This window comes from Tinamus guttatus, unplaced genomic scaffold (assembly GCF_059628265.1).
Source record: "Tinamus guttatus ecotype Peru unplaced genomic scaffold, ASM5962826v1 Tinamus_guttatus_pri_ptg000314l, whole genome shotgun sequence".
NCBI classification, from domain to species: Eukaryota; Metazoa; Chordata; class Aves; order Tinamiformes; family Tinamidae; genus Tinamus; species Tinamus guttatus.
The window spans coordinates 2,058,071-2,077,623 of NW_028288848.1; the positions used below are offsets into that span (position 1 = coordinate 2,058,071).

Below are 19,553 nucleotides of genomic sequence, written 5' to 3' on the forward strand. Positions count from 1 at the left end.
GCACTTGTGTACACCTGCGTAACCCATTGTCCTCAAATTATTCCCTAACAATGGCTGTGGGTTTGTACAGGTGTTGAACAAGCCCCGTAATTGGAATTCAACAAACAATCCCAACAGCAGGGGGGAATAATGAGGAAAAAAAAAAAAAAAAAACACTTTTTTGTGGCATTCTTAACATGCTCAAGAAGCAGTAAAAACAAAAGCAAAACTCAGAGGCATCTAGGTGCGTGCAGATGCTGACAGGCAATTCATAAGATTCCCACTTTGCAATAGCAAAGTAGAAATGAAAAACTTTTGCTCTCATCCTTATCATTTTTCCAGTATTCCTTAGCCTCCTTCCTGCTTCACTATTAATAAATAAATAAACAAACCTTTAAACATTTCCCAAATTAAACTTTGCAAACTCCCCTTTCAGAAGACAAATCCAGGTGGCCATCCTACAAGGCACAGACTGAGCCTGGCCTACCCAGGCACTTCTCAGGAAGGCTGATAAGGACAAACGTGGACATGCACGGACCACACGTACCAAACGGGCTTCCGGGAGAAGTAGCATCTCGGAATCATTCACCACTGCATTCAGGAGCAATCCCAAGGGAAGCAGAAAAAGCAAGACAGGGCCATGCTCAAGGAAATACCCAGCAACAAGACAAGGGCATCTACCACTCAGCAGTGCCACCTGAGCTACACTTAACAGCTGCTTTATATCTGAGCAGTATGGACTGCCCAACCAAACACACAGCTGTAAAATCAAATGAAAGCTCTCTGCTGTTGTCAGGAGCTGCAGGGCCTGCCTGAGATGGTGACTGAAGAACAGCTTCCCCCTGCCCTCTCCCTCAGCACACCAAGCTGCAGCCAAGGCACTGGCTGGGGACGTACTTAGAGTTTGTTGCTATGGATAGCTCAGCCATAATAATCTACAAAGAAAGGTTGTCCAACAGGCAAATGAAGGAGATCAGTGACTTTATAGGGCCAGCAATTACTCCTCAGCAGAGCAGGATCGCTACAGAGCACTCATTACTGAAGAGACACCAGTTACTGACAAATTACCAAACTGAGAAATTAATTACCAGCTGAGAAAATAATGCACCAGGGATAGGCCTGAGACTGCCATATTCAGGAGAGGTTGGTAATTTACAACAAGTGCGTCCTAATCAACAATTAGTCCTGTGCTCACGAGGCGCCTTTCAGGGCGGCACAAGCCACGAGCTATCGCCGAGAGACCAAGTGACACTGCAGAAACATGGACACGTCGCCCGACCCGGCCAGGACACGGATCCTGCCGCGGCTCCGGCGCCGCACACGCACCGCGGCCGCGCTGCCGGCGGGAAGGTTTCCCACATCCCAGTGCTGCCGTCGCTGGCCCGCACGCACAAACAGAAACAGACGTTGCTAAATGTAAGCACGCAATTCTTTTATGTAATGTAAAGTTAAGGGCGAGCAATTTTTCCTCTTTTTTTTTTTTTTTTCCTCTTTCTCTCTTTCTTTTTCTCCAAAATAAAACAAAGACCTGGCCAAATTCATTACCAGCACCAGTGGAAAATAAGTTGCTTGGCTTTGTGCAGAAGAGGAAATCTAAATATAAAAGTTTCTTGCGGGAAGAAGCACTTTTTCAAACAGGCAGCACCTCTTCTTGTCATTCAGAACTTCCCTGCTCCATCACCTGCCTGGGTTCGTATCCAGGCCACTAATACTGCAAGTGCAAGACTCACTCCTACAGTAGATACATGAGTGTCTACTACCTTTAACAACGTTTCTGTAATCTGTAGCAAGACCTTCTTTGTTTCCTCTGGTGCATTTTAGGAACATGTTCTGCTATTCACTGTACCCAAGATCTCCAGCAGTAAAGAAGCGAGCAAGCAAGAGTATAATGTTCACCAGATCCCACCACAGAGCCTAACCAGCTATGCCCACAGGCCCTGAAGGCAACACGAGATGCAGAGAAACACAAGACAGAGCAAAGATATCAACCATAAGGGCTCCTCATGAAAGAGGTGGGAAAAAGATAACACTGACTAACTAAATGAGTAAGTAAATGAGCAAGGGTCACCACCACCAAGGCTTCCAAAGCAGGTATCGTGCACTATGGCAGGTAGGACAAACAACAGAAAAATCTCAAAGCATGAACAGCAGCCAAATAAAGAAACAGGCATCAAAATGACTAAATTTGCACCCAGGGTGATGATTCTAAACAAATCAAGGAGTTGAACATGCAGTTTTCTTTGGGTGTACGTTTTGCCTAGCTCACACTGCTCCCTGAACAGCATCGGACCAAGCGAGTCAGTTCCAGGTCCCCAGACACTTCTGCAATGCACCCAACAATGACCATCATTTCTACCCTTTTATTCGACTTGTTCACCAAACCCAATAATCCATGGACCTGATCCTTCTCCTAATAAGAGCAATGGCAAAACTCACGCTTTTGCAAGAAATCCTATCAAAACTAAATGGTATTGCTCCTAAGAGGCAAAAACAATGGATCAAGACAGACAGACAACAAATTTACTGAAAAATATTCATGGCTTCCCCTTCACAGCACAAGTGCATTTCTAAAAGTATTATCTTATTTCTGTACATCAAATTAAAGTTTTTCTCCCTCTTCCTCTCAAAAAAGAAGGAATGAATGAAAAACAAACAGGTAAACAAAAAATCCTGGCTAAAACTATCATTTGAGACAGGAAGAAGAAACGCCACATCCTGTTCTTTTAAAACAAGGGAAATTTAATGACGAGTAGCTAAAAAATGTGGCCACACACACACACCCCTCCATATACACATACATACACAGAGGCAGTTCATCAAAAGTGAATCACGGAGAGAAAGATGAATTTGAACCCTTTATCCCCTGTCCTTTATAAAGGCTGCCACTCAGTAAACGGAGATTGCTCTAATTACTGTGACAATTCTGCACCCCGTTCAAACAACTTTTGTGCTCCGGACAGGTTTCTCTGCGAGTTTGAAATTCTTGGCCTGAGAACCACTCTTGTCTAAAAGAGGTTTCTCGTTCCAAGCGCAGAATGCAACACTAACAAGTTGTCCCTCTTTTCAGCTCCTTTCATTCTCCTCTTTTCCAATTGCCTGATTCAGAGCTTAATGAAAACTTGTCAAGGCTTTTCTTCCCACAAACCCTGTAGAGCCCCAAGGCAATCTGTGCACAGAGTAACCACAGGAATCTCATATTGTCAATTAAAATTGAATAGACACCTGATAACGCAGTATACGTTCACGAATAATATATATCACATGCATACACACAGATGTGCACACGTAGCCAGCCAGCGAGGCACGCTGCGAACACCCAGCTGACATACCAAACACAACCCACGTCCACTTGGGTTCTAGCTTTCAGATCTTAATATTTCTGAAATTAAAGACAAAGTAATTTCAAGTACTGTAGTTAACCAACAGATATTAATGGAAAACACACTCACTGCATACACTAGGCATGCAGCCTTTAGCAGCCCTGGGGATTATAAAGATATTTAGCCCAAATCCAAGTGAAATAGCCTTCACAGATAATCTTTATACAGTCACTTTATGACTGCACAAGTGTTAGATATGCAGGAGCTACTCCCAGACATACATATAGCTAGATGGATTTTTTTTTTGTATAGACATATATACATTTTAAGTGACATTTTTAAGGTGTAGTTAAGAATAAATCCATACGGGTATGTAAGCAGGAACAGAGGCACTCAGTTAAAAACAATAAAAATCTCAGCAACTTAACATCCACTGGAGAACTGTATTCTGTACCTCCTTGCAAAGGAAGAAAAAAATCTTCCTGACAGTGTCCCAATAAAAACAAAACATTGGTTGCTGTCTTATTCTTCTGATGTGTTCACTCAAGGTCACACCTTCCCGTATTCTTTATATCGGCAAACATCTATAATAGAGTAATTTCAATAGCAGGCTGTTGAGGCTGGGTGTAGATCAATGCAGCATCTATATGCCATGTTCCAGATCTTGTCTATGTCAGAACAGCGGCCCTGGTTTTATAAATCTCTTAAATCCAATTAAACCAATGCAAACCTCTCACTGTGCTATACTCCCAAACCCGTTCACTGCTTTAAACAGGTTAAAATTATTTCACCTAGGGTTTAAAGTAGTTCAAAAGAGCTTTTATTAAATACTTGCATCAGTTAAAAAAAAAAAGAAAAAAAAAAAAATCAATGTAGTTGCTTGTCTCTCAAATAGAAAAGCCCATAGCCTCAGACTTTTCCAGACAATTACTTGGGAGTCACTGACTCCAAGGAGAGTTTGGATGCACCCAGAGGGATAAGCCCCAACGTCCTCTTCCTGTCTCCTTTTATTTTTATTTTTCCCCTTTTTAAAATAGGATGCTTTGTTTCTATCATATCCACATCTAAGAATCTCCCACATTCCCCAGGAAGCCCCTTTGCAATGTTTTCGTTTTGGTGTTTTCTAAATATCCGCTCTTGCAGTTTTCGGTTTCAGTCTGGCCTTGGCGTTCCGGCTGCGGCACCATCCCTAGGGAGCCGCGAGGCAGAGCCGTGTCCCGCTGTACGCGGCACCTCTCCCACCCTTCCCAGCACGGACACCCCGGTGGGCCCTACCGGGACGGCTGCTGGCGGAGCACAGCCAAACAGCCAGGCTTGGTGGCCACTGGACACGCAATTGTGTTTCCCATGGAGCCTACAGCGTTGAAACCTGCTCTACAGAGCGGGTAAAACAGTCACAACTCGCTGTATCAGCAGGACTAACAACATGGTCATGGGACCTTTAACATCACCGACTCCTGAATTTAGCTTTGCTTCTGGAGTGAATTCTGACCATGCAAAGAAACTGTCCTCCCATCTTCTCCCTCTTCCCTCCCTGCACTCCTGAAGCAAGCAGCAAAAGCATTTGCAACAACACAAATACATTTTCTACTCACCAAAGCCTACTTGTCTCGTATAATTTCCATCATTTTACTGTCATCATTTTTTCTTTGCTGAAACCAGCAGCGTGTGAGTCAGAGAACAATCATTAACTTTTACAACTTCCATACAAATCCACCTACTCATATTAAAAAAAAAAAAAAATGCACACAGCAGCATTGACATTCAACACAGCCAGAGCCCAGCCCTGGTCCCACCAGGATGCTCTGCACGGCTGGGGTGAGGCAGGTATTGCAGGAATAGGGGCTCACTGGGAAAAGTGCCATGGGAAACACAGATTTTTTTTTTTTTTTCCCAAATGAATGAATGGGGGACACAGAAGAAACAATGTATCAATATGATGTTTAGCTCAGTTTGTCTTTTTCAATACCTTAATCCACTCTTGGAGAAAAAAAAAAAAAAAAAAACAGAAGTTGGCAATTGTCTCCAAAGGCTTTCGTTATTAATAGAAGTCTTTTTCCACTGACTTCAATGGATCTTGGCCTAAAACCAAGGAGACAAGATTTCACAGCACTACGAGTGGCACACATGCTCAGGAGTCAAAAAACAATCGATAGCATTTATGATCTTAATCTGTGTAGTATAGTTTTGTAGTTTTGTTTGCCTTTTTTTTTTTTTCTTCTTTCTTTTTTTTTAAATAGGCTCTGGGCTGTCTGATTAGCACAGCCAAAAAGCCTCTCTGAAGCTGAAAGGAATTATGAGCAGATACAAAATGCCTTGCAAAGATCTATAATACTCCCAGTATTTCCTCCAACGAGGATATAAAGGCATCCTTTACCACAACATTTCTCCTAAGTTGCTGCAGCCACACTTTAAAGTGTCCCATCATTATGAACTCCTCCAGGAACAGCTACAACCCTCCTCATAATGAATTAATTTGTATTAGTACAGCTATCATGTGCCTTTTCCATATGAAACCTATTGTTCTGGAGCATTAATAAAAACCTCACCAAGTGAAGTAATGCAGTACCCCCCTATATTTAGTTTAAAGAAATTTAAAATAAATGCATTAAAACAAAATTGCTAATATCTTTAGTACATCATAATTGGCACAGCAAGCAGAAACTCAGTTATCTTCTCAGCAAGTATTTATAGCATCACCCTTTCCCATTCATTCTGCATTTTCTTAGAGAATCCGCTGTCCCCTACATCTGCAATTCATTGACTTTACAATTTACCACATGTTGAGATGGAGAGGTCTCAGCTCCATTTGAATCACTGCACAAATATGCAAGTGATTTATCGTTTTAAAACTGAAGACTGCAGAAGAACGACTCCACTTTTCCTGAACATTACTCCTTCTGGCAGACCATGAACAATTACAGTTCGTACTAATTAAGCTCTGTAAATGTGCTGTGCCCTGCTAATGCCTACCAGGCCTCAAATTTAGTTGCATGCAGCCAAACTTCAGCCAGCAACTTAACCCCTTCAGCGCTGCCCGGGGCCGACCCCAGCGAGACAGGGGGCTGGGGGCTGAGTCTGCCTAAAACCAGGGAAGAGCCCGGACGGATTTTGCAGGAACTGGAGGAGGAAGAGCAGCGGGCAGGCAGGAGGGAAAGCATCCTCACCGATACCCTGCCGGAAAGGGCCCGGGACCACGCCAGATCTGTAATGTGCTGTTAAGGGATTCATATTTATCCCCAGGGGCTAATAAGTCACAGCATTCCATTGATTAGAAAGGAGCATAAAACCTTCAACAAAACCGTACATTTATTTGTGGAAGGCCCGAATTGACAGCCCCCTCATTTTTTCAGTCAGGTTTTACATGATCTGTAGAAGAAAAACATATGGGCAGGAGAGGGTCGATTTCCACCACACACATAACCCTGTTTGGGGGATTTTTTTTTTTTTTTGAGTTAGTATCCAAGTGTGACAGTAACCTACAGGGAAACTGAAATTAAACTGCTCAAGAAATTAAAGCTACAAGCAATACCTAGGCATACTTGAGTAATCACATTATCTTGTTAAAACACGCATGCACACACACACACACACACACAGAAACAGGACAGCAGCTTCATCTCTTAACCGTGCACACTAGCAAAGCCTGTTTAATAGGGAGCAAGCCCCACGTAACGAGCTCTGCTGAGCTTGCCGCGTTTTTCCCTGGGCCCCAGACTTTCCTGACACTTAGAGCCGGTCCCTCGATCCCAAGCTTCCCCTGCAAGCAGCCCTTCACAGGCAGTTTTCTCCCCTCCATCCCAGGTCAAGACTCCTCCTGCCATTCAATACTCTTGGTCACCCCACACTTGTCCCCTGTGCTCTCCCCTCACCCCTTCACACCAACATATGTGTTTTACCCCCAACCACCCACATTTTCCAGAAGAATTAAGATTTCTCCCATGCAAACTGCTTGCAAGCTGAGCATGCTAATTCACCCAGTGAACGTTTCCCCTTAACGCAGGATTTTGCTGCTTTAGGAGGTCCTATTTCACACACACAAAATAATCACTCTAATAGATGCCTAAGGAGGATGCCTGGAAATGCATTAAACCTGACGTGTTTTTTCCCCTGCAGCTCAGTGGTACGTGAGAAAATTAACGGACGTTTCCAGGTGTCATCTTTCTCGAGCGGTTTGCTTGTGTCGGTATCTAGGAAATACGGCGTAACCCTGCCAGGGCTGCTATAAAGCACTCGAGTTGTGTTAAACTTCTTCCCTTTTTTCCTGCCTGGCCGCAGCCCGCAGAGCCGGGCGCTCAGCATGGCAAGCGTTAATTATAAACTTGGGAGCCTACGTAAAAGCACCAACATAAAGCAGCGGTTCGGAGGAGGAGCACAAATATCCTTAGCTTTTGGGTGGGGAGAGACAGGATTTCCATCGCTCCCCCCCGCTCGCACACCACCACACTCCATCTCTCATTGCTTATAATTAGTGAAAGAAATTTGACCCACTGCCAGTGTCTGTGGACCTTGGATATTATAAGGCCAGCGTGGCGTCAAATATCTTAACATTCATAAGTGTTATAGGCTGTAAATAAACCCCGTGGATTTATGACCCGGCGGTGCTTGCCAGAAAACGACTGTGGCACATTTCTTTCAGCAGACCTGTCGAGGTGCAAGTTTGCCTTTGGTTGTAAAATTAACCATTTCCTTCACAAATGTGCCCAATTAGAAGTCAAAGTTGCAGGCTTACTTATATATTTGCAAGAATGCGGCACTAAGGAGACGCACGGGAACAGGGCTTTAAACTTTTCCCCAACACTCAGCAACACCCCAACAAGCTCAAGCCCTCCACAAGGGCTCCAGTGTGGGAGCAGAGTATCGCGTTTCACCTCAAACCCCTGCAAGGGGGATGGAAAAAAAAGCGGGGGGAAAACAGGAAAAAAGAAAAGAAAAAATAAAAAAGGGGGGGGAAAATCTGTGTATTTATATGTGGCTATTTGCAAGCGCTGGGTCCTGGCGCGTGGGAGCGCGGGGAAGCGAGCGGATCGCGCCGGGAGAAGCCTCCCCTCCCTTCCCCCAATATAATGTCCTCGACTTCCTGTGCAGGAGAGCGCTTGCTAAATCCAGGTTGTCTCATGCTTAACTGCCAATAATCCAACTTCCACATAACTCCCAGACAGCTGGGAAAAGGTCCTCGGAGTTTTTAGTCACGGTACAGAAACACACGTCCACACGCAAAATCTGCAGCTGTCCTTTTTCTCCGCACCACATTTTTTTATCTGATTTGGGGGCCCAGTCATGAAAAAGTCAGACGAATTTAAAGCATTTTTACCTACATTCCCGTTTACAAGCTCTAATGAAAGCTGTGACATATTTCCCCCACCACCACCTTCAACTGACAAATCAGCACATATTTGCTTCAACAAAAATGAAGAGGAAGGAGAGGGGGGAAAAGCTACTCAACATCATCAGACCATGTATAAATGCATTTTAAAAAAAATCTGGAAAAGCATCTACTGCCTTTTTTTTTTCGCAGTGCAGATCAGCCACTGGTGCACCTATTAAAATTGTTCGATTTCCAAAGCAAATATTATTTTTAATGAAGTGCAGTGCTGCAATTATCCCGCACGCTCGAGTAACAGTGCTGCATTATATTGTTTTGCAAGGTCCCAGAAACATGAAACTTTTCTCTAACTAATTTTCATAGCCCCCTAAAGAGAAGCTGACTGACTGAGCAGTGCAGCATTTTCTCCAAGAGGAAATCTTCGAGAAAAAAAAAAAAATAGGAGAACTTAAAATAAATAGGGTTCTCCACAGAAAAGAAGGCAGCAAGCCCAGCCTGTTAGCCATTGTATACCAGCTATGCTAATACTAGAACAGAGTGATTCAGCAATCTACCTAATTAAGCACGAGGAAACTTTCTTTATGTAGCTTCTATTTAATTTCTGCCACAGGATCATCAGTTCTTATTTAATAACTTGTTTTTTACACAACAGAAACTTTATTCAAAGCCTGGCTATTCTTTTTTTTATTTTTTTAAAAAAGTGAATAATACACTCTCCGTCGACCAGCTATGTATCACAAAGTACTAAAGTGCTGACATATTAAGTTATATCTACATTATTAAACTAGTTGGTGGATGTTAATACTATAATCCATACTGCAGACATTAAACCTCAACCATAAAGATTAGTAAAGAATTAATATTGTCGCATCGAGACTGAAATCTTAACATGCCAGCCATAAATATTTCTGAAGGAGATGAAAAACAATTAGCATAAATACCAAAGAAGGGCAAGAACACCTGTTCTTTTTCAGTGCGATAAGCATTTTATTGTTCTCTATTTAAAATGTAATGACCTGTGTAATTACTGTAATATTACATTGTATTGCAAGGGCTTGGAATGTCACACTTTGAAAAGTGTTGTCAAAACAATTGGAGGGAGGGGAAAAAAAAGGACCACCATTAACCCTTCACACTCCAGCCTCTGCAGCTTTTGTAGTAGAAAGGATTATGTTTGATTCAGAGGATAAAGAAAAACATCCATTTTTTTTCCCAAGACAATTAAAAAAAAAAAGTTTCCCCCTCAACATAAAATCTTGGTGAGGAGGCTGCCCTCCACTACAGCTATTCCAAACCCGCACACTTCCCAACGGAGTGCAAGCTTGTTTGTACCGTCTCACTCAGCAACAACCGTTTAGGTGAAAGGAAGATGCCACAGCACTAGCAAAAATCAGAGCATCTGCCAGCAGGGCTTTCTCAAGTCGCAATGCATCTGTTTGCTCGCTGAAACCATTAACCAAGCTGCACATTCAGGATTAATATTAAATACACCACTTCTTCAAACTCTGAAAGGAAAACAATTCCCTATTTTACCCCTAATAGGCAGCTATCACAGTCCTTCTCCAAGTGCAAGGATGAAACAGGGATTCTCAGTTGCATTCACTGCTTCATTACTATTTGACTAGACCTCTGTTTAATACACATCTATTCTTGAAAGCAACCCACATTATTCAATCAAAAGCAAGATTAACTCTATGCAAAAAAAAAAATCTTTGTCTTTTAAAATAAAATCATCACTATCAAGCTATATAGAGTTTCCAACAATTAAAGCCTTATTCTTGAGATAATGTATTATTCATCATAAGCAGATTTTATGATACTTCATCTTTTTTCACATTGCTGAAGCAGTAAAGCAGAAATCGCTGCTCATGAGTTTGCTCTTGAGCAATTACAGGTACATTTACAAAAAAAACAATAATCCCGCTACACACACACACAAAAAAAGGGAAAAAACCACACCCACAAACCTTGAAGACTCTACAACAGCAAAAGAAATTATTTTTTTTTAATACATACTGCATCATCTATTTACTTTGTATGCTCTAAAGCTCAACAAATACCCTTTCTGGGGGAAAAACATATATAACTAAAAATAAAAATTGCAATTATGCAGATTTATCTATATCTTTCCAAATCATGTTAAAAAGCAGGAAAGAGACGGATCTAGCTTGCCTGGGATTCAAGGCTGGAACTGCAATGAACTAGAATCCACCTAAAAACTGTGTGACAGACAACAGCTATCCCGCTCAATCTTCACAATATTCTCCTCTCAGGCCTAAATAAATAACTTTAATTTTTCCTAGCTATAATTAAGCCACAAGCAAACAAATAAGCATACAGAATGTGAAAGAATAAGGCTAAAAAGATAGAAGAAGGTTGCTGGAGCCTGGACGTGGAAATAAGAAAATTGCCTATTGAGTGTGGAAACACCCTTTTAGAACCCATCTGATAATACGAGAAGGCCACCTGCTATATCAACAATAAAACAACATGTAATCTGCTCTACAGCACCTCTAAGTCATACAAACAGAACATTCCTATGGAGGCCTCTTTTCACTGGAGGGGAAAGCAAGGGGAGGAAGAATATTTCTCTACAGCTAACTGCTGCAGCATCACTGTCTTTGCATTATAAGAGAAAAAGAATCTGTAAGGAAGGTATAGAGTTTAAAAAAAAATAAAAAAAAAAGAGAGGGAACTGTATATTTAAGAAGAAAAGAAACAGACTTGTTCTTTCAATTAACCTATGCCTGGAAGAGTGGAACGCATGTTAGAAAATATATATATATATATACACACATAAAGCTCCACTATTTGCAACAAAGTAACTTATGAAGAATGTTTAGCCATCTGGAGCCCAGTGTTCATAAGATTTTGAAACTTATCACCATCACCCATATTCATGTGAGTGACCATATTCAAGAGAAAAACATAATGCATTCAGCCCATGAATTCCCCTCCCAATCATTACAATTGCAAACTGCAGTTATCCCTATGCCACTGTCCCGGAAATCTCACTCCTTGCAGGAGTAACCTTGCAAGTTACCCCAAAAATAATATATCGCACCGCATCCTCAAAATAGACAAAGTCCACAAATGTTATTTATTTCATGTCTGTCACTTTATATTCACTAATCTGAGTGTCTCCTGTTGTTTCACTAAATGAAAACAACCCTGACCTGATGTTTAATATTTTAATGCTTTAAAACACTTGTAGATCTGATACACTGAAGTTGTCCCAGCCCTCAGTCATTAGCATGGGCTCAACATCCCCCGAACAGTGGATCTATTCTTGCAAATTGCTATCTCGTGTTACCGCAGGAGGAAAAAAAGGTGTGTAAACACACATGGTGCTGGTAGGGACGCCTCAAATTTAAAAACAGCCCGAAGAAACGAAACAGCAACGCCAGACCCGTCTGTAGGAATAGGTAGGATTTGTAGCCCCTATGGATTATGCAATTTAATTGAAAGTAATGATTTTAAAATAAATGAGAAACATGTGAGAAAAAAAAAAAGGTTTAGACGTGACAAATCTGATGTCAAAGCACAGAACGCAGTTGGTGACACGAGGAAATCAAGAGCGAAGCACCAGCTGGGGCCACCAACGCCACGAGCAGCCCCCAAAGTTTCTGGGACCCGGCCTCAAACTTGCTCTGCCTCCCTGCCCGCCCAGACAGGCTCCCCTGCCACATACCCCGGGGCCTCCTTTATTATTATTATTTTTAGGGAAAAAAAATAAGAGGGGAGGTGGCGACTTGAGCACATCCCCGCTCGCAAGCTGCTTCCAGGCGGGATTTTGCTCGGATTTGGGATGCTTTTTGTTATGCTCGCAGCGCGGCGGGGCCGCGTGGCGCTGCCCCGGGCCCGGCGAGCACGGGACGGGCCGGCCCAGCTGCGGGGCCGCCCCCGGGGCCGGTACCGGTGCCAGTGCCGGTACCGGTACCGGCCGAGGGAGCTGCGCTGCCCGGAGCGGGGCCGGCCAGGGCACGAGAGGGTTAAGGGGGAGGCGGGAGCGACCCAGACGCCGCTGGAGGGGGCCGAAGAAAACAGATCCCCACGGAAAATAAATAGTTTTGTAGGAGCCGGAGCCGAGGCTCCGCTGAGGAGAAAACAACCCCTTTCCCCTGCCCTCCAGGCCAGCGCCAGGGGAGGAGGGGAGAGAAAAGGGAGGGAAGAAAAAAAGGGGGGGAAATTAAAAAAAAAAAAAAGAAAAAGGCAATGCCTGAATTAAGGAAATTTTGGGGGTGGATTTATTTCTAGTTCTCTTTTGGGGTTGGCTTGGGAGTTGTGTGGTTTCTTTTCTTTCCTTTTTTTTCCCCCTTTTTTTTTCCCCCCCTTTTTTTTTTTTTCCTTCCCCTGCACGGGGGAGGAGAGAAGCAGCAAAGTGCCCGCAAAACTGAAAGTAAAATAAAATTAAAAAAAAAAAAGGAAAAGAAATACAAAATAATAAAACAAGAAGAAACATGGCGAAGTGTAAACAAACCCGCCGCGGAGTTGGGAAAGTTTTCGGCGGCGCGGGGGAGGGGTGGGGGGGGCGCGCAGGGGTCCGCGGTGCGCGGAGGAAGGAAGCGCAGCAGCAACGAGAGGGGGGAGGAAGGGATGGGAGAAGAGGGGGGGTAAAAAAAAAAAAAAATGCCACTTACTGTTCTTGCCGTTGGAGAGAGCGATCCGTTGGGAAGATACGGGCTGCTGAGATCGGGGATCATTATAAAGGGATAACCCGGGTATGGTGGGCCCTTAAACAACCCTCCATCTTGCCTCTTCGCAGCTAACATGGCGGGGAGACACGAGAGGGAGCGGGGCAGAGGGGCACGGGGGGGAAAAGGGAAAGGGGGGGAGACAAGAAGGGGGGGAAGGAAAAACTTTGTTTAGATCGAGTGTCCCACGAAGAAGTTGGGCGCCCGCGGGCGGGCGGGGGGCGGCCGGGCCGCTTCCGTACTCACCTTCCTCTAAACTTTCCCGGGATTTATCTCGGAAAGTTTCGGACCGAGGCGGAGGCCGCCGCTCCGCCTGGGAGCGAGCGGGAGTCGGTGCGGAGGAATTGGGGAGGTGGGTGGTTTGGGGTGATTTTTTTTTTTGGGGGGGGGGGAGGTAAAGGAGGAGGGGAGGAATAAAAGGCAAAGAAGAAGGGAAAGGTGGGGAGAGGAAAGAGGGGGACACACACATGGAGACGGCAGGGAGGGAGGACAAACAGAACAAAAAGAAGGCATCGTTACAAGTTTATGCAATGGAGGAAAGTTGGGCGCCGGCGGGAGCGGGACCCGCCGGCCGCGCATCCCGCCCGCCCGCCGCGGCCCGCGGGGGGATTTTCCCCCCTTACCTCGGAGTCGGAGGAGCTGTTTTGATTCGTTTCTGATTCATTGACGAGAGACGACTTGACATCAGCTAAATCCCTCTCCGCCGAGGAGTTCTCCGAGATCTTCTCCTCTTGCTCCCCTTCGTCTTTGAAAGAGATCAGTTCGTCGTTGGCGCCCAGATCGTCCCCTCCACCGCCGTTCAGCTGCGGCATTTTCCTCCTGGCTCACCCCACCAGCAGCAATTTTGCAAAAAGGGGAAGGGGGAAAAAAAAGAAGAAAAAAATAGAGGGGAATGGGGAAAAAAGGAGAAAAAAAAAAAAGAACAGGGGAGGGGGGAAAGTTTGCACCAAAAAAAGAAGAGTCCAAGGTGAAAGTTTCTTTTTTTCCCTTCTCTTTCCTCCTGGGGAGGGGAAAAGAGGGAGGAGGAGGGGAGGGAAATGTCTCTTCTTTGCTCCTTTGCACCAGTGACTTTAGGCTTCTTCCTTGCCTTCTTCGGGATTTTCTCTTCCTTTCTTCCAGGGATCGGAGCGGCGTGCGGTGCGCGCACCCGCGCACGCACTCACCCCAAATTAATAATAATAAAAAAATGGGGGGAGGGGGATCGCAGGAAAAAATAATAATAATAATGCAACAAACAAACCAAAGAAGTCAGCTGTAACGGGGGGGCAGCCGCCGCGGATATTGGGAGCCTGTGCCGCTCGGATTTGAGTGAGTTGAAGTTGGACTGAGAGCTTTTCAGTTCAAAGGCGGCGCTGATTGACAGATAGAAAAAGGGGGATCGAAATCCGGAGGAACGGAGAAGTCTGGGATCCGGGATTATTGACAGGGAGCGAGAAACACACCAGGCACTTAATGAGATGCAGGAGGGGGCGGGGGCTCCCGGTGACGTCTGCATAAATAAGCAGGTCTGGGGCGCGGGAGGGGGAGGAGGAGGAGGGTGGGGGAAGTAGGAAACTAACAATGATCCTTTTGGGCGCGGGAGCGCGCGGGGGGGCGCGGGCGCGCGCGGGCACAATGCGGGGCAGCGCCGGGGGGAGGCCCGCGGGAGGGGGCCTGCGGGGGGGGGGAAAACGGGGGGAGAAGGAAAAACTGCAGCGAACGGGGCTGGGGGCGGGGGAGCGGAGTGAGGGGCAGCGCCGCGAGTGCCCCCCCCGCCGCCGCTGCTCGAAAAGCAGCAACTTTTACATAATAAAGATGATCGCGCAGCGCGTCGACGTGCAGTTTCTCCTAAAGGATGTGTGTGTGTGTGCGTGCCCTTATTATTTGTGCACATGTGACTGTAGGTTGGTTTTTCTTCTAACCGTTAACGTTTTTTTTTTTTTTTTTCTTGCCACTCGTTGGAGGTAAGAAACTCCAGTAATAATAAACAGCGTAATATCGTAAAAGCCATTTTTTTTAAGCAATACTTGCTCCTCGCATTTATTACGGTTGGAACACGTAGGATTAAAATGTGCAGGATTGCTCGCTGAAGATCAGATATATCCAAATAATTTAAGAGCAAGGCGAGTTTTTTGCTTTCTTTTTTTGGTTCCTTATGTGGGAAAAAAATAAAAAAAAAATAAAAAAAAAAAAAGGGAAGGAGGAGGGGAAGGAATGCGCCTGCTAGGAAGTTAATTAGCATGGCAGGACGGGGAATGAAGGGCTCCGAGACTTCCGAAGTGAAAAGTTGCGGCGGTGGCGTCAACCCCGCGCCCCGGAACGCAAAGTGAAAGTGCGAGCGGAGCCGCGCGCGGAGCGCGGCCCGCGCAGCCCCCGCGCAAGGGCCCGGCCCGCGGGGGGTGAAAGGCGCCCCCTTCCCCCCGGCACGGCCGCAAAACGGGGCGCAGAGTAACGCGGGCGCGGGAAACGGCATCTGCTGCCCGAATCTAATGTGCGGGGGGGCGGCAAGGGGCAAACAAATTGATCTCCTGGCAGTGACAAATTGGAACAATGGGCGAGTCAATTGGGAACTTTAACATGGGCGAGGGACAAAAGGGGGGGGCCCGGCCGGGGGGGAGACAGTAATTTCCATGGGAATTAGTAAATTGCCTAATGGAAATGGTGTTAGAAAGCGAGGGACGGGCTGTGCTAAATAATCCAAACATTCCTCAAGAAATCTAACCTGCTGCTCATGCTAAGGGCCATTGAGCACACAGGGTTTCCAAAACAAAGCCAATTTGTCATGCAATATTTAGAGAGTTTGGGGGCTTCTGCTAAACTGTCTTCTATAGAAAGAATGATAAAAATAATAATAGAGAGATCGACAAGGCTAACACGAATTCTCAGGCATTAAAAAGTTCACATAGAAATTTACATACTAAAGGGAAAGATGCAGACAAAATAGAAATAAAAAATCACTGCAACTTACAACTTTAATATTAATCAGCAAAGCAGAAGTAGAGTGAAAGGAAGCATGAAAAGAAGTAAAACAAATGTGTACATTTAATCAGACAGGATTGCATAGGACACAAAGAACAGGGCTAATTAGTCTCAGCAGGTAGGGACTAACCTTCAGACTTCATAAATAAATAAGTCTGTGAACAATGTCTAAGTGGGAATATGGAGACAGAAAAGGGATTATTTCAAGACACCAAGTAAAAACATGAAGAATGAAATACTTCTCTGTTAGCTGAGTGTACAGATGGACTGAAGAGTTTCTTTTTCTACTTGTGTTTTGGCTAACTTGGTTTTTACTTTTAGAGATTTTGCTAAATAGCTGTCTCTGGGCATGCACACTTCTCTTTTGCCCCTGCTTATGTGCTTATTGTCTTCCCTAAGTAGTGCCTCTCCGGGGTACACCTTAGCACATATTCTCCATTTCTGTTTGCCTTTTAAAAAATGACTTTATATCTCAGAGCAGTTTGAGATTATAAATACCAAATGTGACAGACTCCTATTTACTCCCCAGAACCATGCATTACAATTTGATCCAAATAAACAAAAACAATTGCACAGTTTTGTTTTGATTTTTAAAGATCCTTTTACAGTCTGCCCTGTATTTTTTTGCCTTTTTTTTTTTAAGCAAGCATATTTTTGCTTCAGTCCCAGTGTAGTTGCTTGTGAAGCATCATCAAGAAGCTGGTGTTCAAGGCAGGCCCAATCTTTGCCTAAAAGTGCCTGATTCTGCAGAGCCTTGTGTATGCGAGCGGCGTTGCACAAGGGCCAGGACACACCTGGACCACTCGTGCACATCATGTTACTCACATGAGCATCTGCCTTGGTGCCGTTGCCCCTAACCCCTGTGGTGGCCTTGGCTGCAGGAGTTGTCCCTAGGGGCTTCTTGCTGGAAGGCTGAGTTGCTGCGTCCCAGCTGTGGAAGCCACTGCATAGGGAAGCCCCTTGCTTTCACACAGCTGGAAATGGACCATTTTATAGGGCCATGGTGAACTCAGAGGAACCCCACAAAGCTCAAGGAAAGAGCTTTGGAGCTTCACGTTCTCTTACGGCAAACTTCTAGATTTTCATTTTTTTCAAAAGCTTACGGTTAGAGTGGTTTTGAAGCCCAGGTATTGTCAGTAAGTACTAAAATGACATGATTTAATTAAGGTAGTACAAGTCACTAATGATAGCTTATTTGTATCTTTTTCCTTTATGAAATAGTTCCTGTTCATGCCTGGGGGAACTGAGCGCTCTCAAAGGGTCAGTGGCACCTGTTGAGTGGTACCACTGCCTCTCAGGTGGTACTTTAGATTAAAAAAGAAGTATAGCTTTCAACAGTGAAAGAAATACAATATTCAAAAGAAAAAAAAAGGCCAAGTTAATCCACTGCGTGAAACATCATTTATTGTTTTGATACCCAATTTTAAGCAACAGCTGGCAGGGTGAAGCCAGGTGCTCCAAGTTCAGTCTTCAAGAGACATTTGTTTTCTTGTCAAAGTTGACCTATAGTGTAGATCAAGAAGTGGAAGTGCCTCTATCCAAGCCGCTGTAGCTCTCACAGCTTCGGTACAATATGCCAGATACTGAGCTTGCTGTGGGCCAAGCAATGGGTGTTGGCTATGGGAAAGGGTGCTGCCATTTCATATTTAGGCACAACGTTTGTGTCCCAAGAATCCTGCAAAGTCTCATAAACAGCAAGGGCCAAAAAGTATGCGGCGTTTCCTCGCCAGTTCTCATAGCGATGAACTGGAGAGGGAAAAGGTTGACCAAGGGCAGCCAAGGAAATTTATTGTTTTATGAAAAATGCTTTGGAATCTTTAATGCTTCACCAGAGGCCCAAGTCTATATTAGAGAAATATGGTGTGCTAACTGCCAGCTGGATCTCCTAGCTAATGTTTACATATCTGGGTGAGTCATCCATTTTCATGGTCTTCTCCAAAAGGTCCCAATGTAGGTTGCAATGTGTAAAATTTGAGTTATTTATTTTGGAAAGATAAAAGGACTTTGGTTGACCAGGCTGGGATTTGAGTCTACAGCTCAAAGGAGTCCGTATGTTTACAAATAATCTTGGATCATTAAATCTGCTCAAAATGTGAAAAAAAAATTTCAATATTGAAAAGGTTCCAGTAACATGAAGCAAACACATCTGCCCAGTGCCTTACCAGTGCTGGCTCTCCAGGGTCAGCGGTGAGAGAGCTTTTTTTTCTAGGGCAGGCAAGATGATACCATGAAAATACAGAAACCATTGTTCCTTTCTGCAGTCATTGCACTGACCAAAATAAACACATAAAAAACTCAAGAAAGCTATAAAATGAGAAAATATCGACAAAGAAATCAGTTCATAGTGCTACTGCTGGATTCCCTTGTGGTTCCATATTTTGTCCATGCTGGCCGGATCACAGACCATTGTTTGAGCAATGGGTGTGGGTTTTCATCCCCACTTAATCGAGAAACATTCAAACAGCAGAGGTACCAGAAGACCTTGTATATTGTTTATTTGTTTATTTTTTAACTTCATAATAGTCTAATGTCTTTAAATCTATGTCCTGTTTCCCTAGTCTATAGATCAGTAGGAAGATGCCTCCCCTTTAGCACCTAAAACATCGCTTTGCCTCTCGCTTTTGTTAGAGATAATCTTACCTAATAATAAAACGGTTAATGGGTAGAAATATGCATTCATGCAGAGATTATTCACACTTTATCATGAGGTGATACTAAGTACTATAGGAGTGTATGACAAGAAATAGGCTTCTGAAATACAGAGCCCTCCATAAATATACCATTTTTATTGACAACGTGTCTTTTAACCCTAATAGTAATGGAAGAAATCCAATAAATGAAACATTTACTGCATAACTTGCCTTATTTTCGGGTGGTGTCTGATTCCGTTCTAGCTGTCTCTAGAAAATGTTTTTAGCCTAATTTGCTCCCTAGAAATTTCACTCACTAGAGTTATACATCTATGACGTTTTATTGCCTGAAGCTAAGTCTGAATAAGAACTTTCTTAAGATATACTTATCCTAATGCCAGTCTACAAGAACAGGGCTGCTTTAGTTTGATTTATTTGTGCAGTACTGATATATGTGCACCTATATAGCTGGCCATTGCCACAGACTGGATCTAATATTTCCAAACAGGAAAAAAAAAAAAAAACAGCAAGTACAAAACAGCAATAGCCATGTTCATTTATAAATAGACACTGCTAAACTAATCACACATAGATTTGTATTTGTATGTCTCTGTTTTCCAAACCAACTGAAATAGCAATCCATTAT

General features: G+C 44.1%; 1 protein-coding gene across 17 annotated transcripts in view; it reads right to left on the reverse strand.

The window, feature by feature from the left end:
* The window catches only part of TCF7L2 (transcription factor 7 like 2), a 171,673-nt gene extending 156,953 nt beyond the window's left edge, over positions 1-14,720 (reverse strand). For all 17 annotated transcript variants that reach the window (XM_088528616.1, XM_088528615.1, XM_088528609.1 and 14 more), the window contains exons 1-3: positions 13,943-14,720; positions 13,566-13,632; positions 13,266-13,390 (exon numbers count right to left, since the gene is read on the reverse strand). In XM_088528616.1, the coding sequence (XP_088384742.1) occupies positions 13,266-13,390; positions 13,566-13,632; positions 13,943-14,131 (381 nt within the window). In that variant the 5' untranslated portion in view covers positions 14,132-14,720. The remainder of the gene's footprint in view (positions 1-13,265; positions 13,391-13,565; positions 13,633-13,942) is intronic.
* Between the last annotated feature and the right edge of the window lie 4,833 nt (positions 14,721-19,553).